The sequence below is a fragment of the Malus domestica genome, chromosome 13 (assembly GCF_042453785.1).
Source record: "Malus domestica chromosome 13, GDT2T_hap1".
NCBI lineage: Eukaryota > Viridiplantae > Streptophyta > Magnoliopsida > Rosales > Rosaceae > Malus > Malus domestica.
Window position 1 is genome coordinate 5,658,555 of NC_091673.1, and position 3,878 is coordinate 5,662,432.

The 3,878-nt window shown below is 38.1% G+C and overlaps 1 protein-coding gene across 1 annotated transcript; it reads right to left on the minus strand.

The window, feature by feature from the left end:
* Positions 1 to 1,671: 1,671 nt before the first annotated feature.
* LOC103451909 (two-component response regulator ARR5-like) lies at positions 1,672 to 3,371 on the minus strand. The gene is made up of 4 exons (XM_008391350.4): positions 2,722 to 3,371; positions 2,553 to 2,632; positions 2,317 to 2,465; positions 1,672 to 2,189 (listed from the first exon to the last, which is right to left on the minus strand). Exons 1-4 carry the CDS (start codon positions 2,876 to 2,878, stop codon positions 1,865 to 1,867), a joined length of 711 nt encoding a protein of 236 aa, XP_008389572.1. The 5' UTR covers positions 2,879 to 3,371; the 3' UTR covers positions 1,672 to 1,864.
* Positions 3,372 to 3,878: the final 507 nt, after the last annotated feature.

Consider the following 3,878-nt stretch of genomic DNA (forward strand, 5'->3'; position numbering starts at 1 on the left):
TCAACGGTTTATAATCATCTACGCCTAACTAGTGGCAAAAGTAAAAAAAAAAAAAAAAAACTTATATGATATCGTTTACCAAAGTCTTGAGGATATAGTTTTAAGGGTAAATTAAGATCAATTTTTCCTTGATTACATTTGATTGTTTGTTGCTTTGGTGGCCATCTCAATGAATAAAAAAGTTGATGCCTTTGGTGAGACCAAAAGCCAAACTAGTCACAACCACTAGACCCACTTCCTCTTTTTTTCTTGATTCACAATCAAAATGATTCAAAAACAAAAACTACAGCTCTGCATTGTCTTCTCTCTCCATCGCTACTTCCCATGTGGGGGTCCAAATGATATTTTCTCAAAGATTAGCCACTCCTACATATATCACATAATCTCTTCCATTCAATTACAATTTTAAGTATTATGTAATATTGTTGATAAATTCTTGGAAAGAGACTTTAAGAAAATACATGGTCTCTGAAGTTGGCATAACTCCTCATTTTAATCTTTGAGATTGTCTACTGTCAATCATTTTGGTTCATTCTGTGAAAAATCTCCGTTAAATTGAAGAAACCACCAGCTTAAGTAGAGGAGTTGATTTGACCAAAACATCTTCAATTTAACGGAGATTTTTCACAAAATGACCAAAATGATTTACGATAGACAATCTTAGGGACCATTCTATTGATTTAAAATCTCATGAACAAAAGTGAAGAGTTATGCCAATCTCATGAACCATTTTGGCTAAAAAGCCTTTCAATAACCCAAGCGTAGAACTAGTCCACAAAATGAACAATGAAGTTTGAATCTGAACAAACAAAGTGTACATTATTTTGAAATATCAAATTACTTAGTAAGCTTGACTACGAAAACGAAACTTATTTATGACTTCTATCGTTTCAGTAAATTTTGCCTGCAAAAATTATCACATGGAGCATGAGTGGGTCTCAACTCTCAACTATGAAGGCTTTAGAGCAGGAATATGATAAGCATGCCCACTTCCAGAGAGACAAAGAGACAAAACAGGGGAGTTGAGCTCAATGGGCATTTCAAACACGTCCAATTCACAATCCCATTCCAATATATTCTCTCTACCAGACAAGATCTTGCAAGCTCATCTCTCCAACTCAACCAAATCAATACCAAATCTCTATTTCTTTTTAATTTCCAATCCCCACCGATTCACCCCACTCTCTACAAATGCACATCCACTTCCCTTTTCTTCTTCTCTTCCTTTATTTTTTTTTTGTTTCTTAATTTTTTTTGTTTGAATTTTGAAGCAAACCTAACGTTCTCTAATGTAGCTATTTAGCACGGTTAACAAAAGCGATATTCAAAGTTATTCTAATCCAAAGCGTGAGTGTATCGTAAAAGCGATTTCACATCAGATCATTTTTCTTTGCCAGAAGAACATTTTTGTATCACGTTGTGTGTACTAAAAGGGGTATACTTCCTCGAGTAACCACGAGAGGTTGAGATTCGAAAGAACCCAACTATTCCCTTTGTGACTTTTTGTATTTTTTACCATCACATACAATTCGTATATTTTAATTCGTTTACTGACGCATACGAGACACATAAATAAGTAGACATCTAAAAAATAATAATTCATTATCCGTCCCACACAACACATTCAAGCGGAAAATAGACGGAGTTAAATTTTGAATTGAAGATCAGAAATGTAATCAGTTAATCAGTAGTATTAATATTGTTACTAATAGTCATATAAACAAACAAAATAAATCATAGCCAAAGAAAAAAAAAAACAAACACAAAAGAGGAAAGTAATTCATCAAAAACCGTTTAAACGGGTAATTGCAGTTTGGCCCCGAAGAAAAAAAGCGCGATCGCGGTACAATCGGGTCCGATTGATCTAATCAGCGTTGGTCATTTTGAACCGTCGGATCGGAGAATCAAGCGACGTGGGCGACGATGGAGCCGAGAACGACGATGACATGGGAGGCGACGGAGATTTAGACGGCGACGATAAGGACGACGAAGGAGACGACGATAAAATGGAAGGCGGTGATGAGGGCATCATCAGATCACACGGCTCCCGTAGCTTTCTCTTGTTCATTCCTCCGCCGCTCTCCTCCACTCCGACATCCCTCGCGGTCGTCATGTAATCCTTCAGCCTCTTGACGTCCGCTAACTTCACCGGTTTCACTATGAAATCCTCCGCGCCTTCTTCCAAACACCTGCCGAACACAAAAGTAACCCAAAATTTAAATTTAAAATCGAAATTAATTGCAAAAACCAACTAATCTCGAAAAAAATTGGATAATTAATCAATTAAACATTAATTTCGGGGGAAAAATAAATTACCTGTCTATGCGCGCCAAAACGTTCTCGGATGACATAATCACGACGGGAATCTCTTTGAATGCGGAAGATTCTTTGATTTTCTTGAGCAATTCGTAGCCGGTCATTCCGGGCATACAGTAATCCGTGATGATCAGATCCACCTTCAACCCCTGGAGATAATTACAGAGAATCAAAAATTTTATTCGAAAAGATTGAAATTTTACCGATGGAAACTAGGAGTCGTTGATCGAACTTACGTCGAATCCGACGGTGGAGCTCTTCTCCTCGTCCAGGCCGAGGAACTGCAGAGCTCGTCTTCCGCTGTCAACAGCCGTCACTGTACCCAAAAAAAGATCCGAGTTCAAAAACACAGAAAACAAAAAACGACGACGTTTCCAGAAATGTAACTCTGTTTTCAGATTCTACCTTTGCAGGAGGAGATTTTGAGCAACCGCTCGATGACCTTGCGATCGACGAGGCTGTCGTCGACGGCGAGCACGTGAGCTTCTTCCGAAATCAACGGCGGCGAGAGGTCGAGCTTCTCCGACCTCCTCCGCCATGAAACGACGCCGTTCCTCGCCATCGTACGGATTGGAATCTGACAAACGAAACGAGGGTTGCTGTGCTTTCTGCGGGCGGTGTTTTATACAGTAGAAAATGGAGGAGAGAAATGGCGAAGGTGGAAGCTGTCTGTCAGCGTCACAGGCACAAGAGTGTGGGGGGTTTCTCTCTCTTAATATAGTATTGGTCTCTTTCGCCAAATCAAATCTTTCTCTCTAACAAATCTCAAAATCTACTTTATTATATTTGTTTAATTTTAATTTATTAAACGGTGAGATTCTCAAATCCACTTTGGTGCCATCCTCCCAATCAAAACATTTAAAAAATAATATAGGGTCAAAACGATCATTTTCCGATTCTCAATTGTTTAAATAATCAGTTTCATAGTACGTCATCGATATCAAATTGTTATCTTGTCAACTTTTTATTAACAGATGATAGGATAGTTATACCAAAATCATAAAAACTATCGACGACAAAATATATGCACGAATCAATTTAAAGTTTTCAAACTTATTGTTTTTACTCTTGAGTCGCTATATGTACCGATACGTTCTTGATCTTGTAACAATTTAACTATTCATATTTATTTTCGACCAATCTTGTATCGATACGTTAAATGTATCACATCGCTAGGTTGTTAATTTTAAATTCATAGAAAACTTTATTTTCGTCCATAAAAATGGTCACTTTTAGACTACAATCTTGTGTAAGATTACAAACTAATTTTAATCTGTTTGGCTCAATGTCCATGTGATCATACATTTATGTATCGTTTGGTATGCAGATAGGATGAGACGGAACGGAATGGGACATGACAGGACGGAAAGGAATGGGATGGGACATGATGGGACAGAATGGAGAGGGAGTAAAGATGTCCTTGGATGGAAACAAGGAGGAAGAAGGAGAAGGATATGTTATAATTTTGTGTTCCACGGATGTGGAACGAGTCGTTCCAGGGGGTGGGACAGAACGAAAATTCACCCAAAATTCGTCCAGTGGAACATCACGTTCCACCCGTT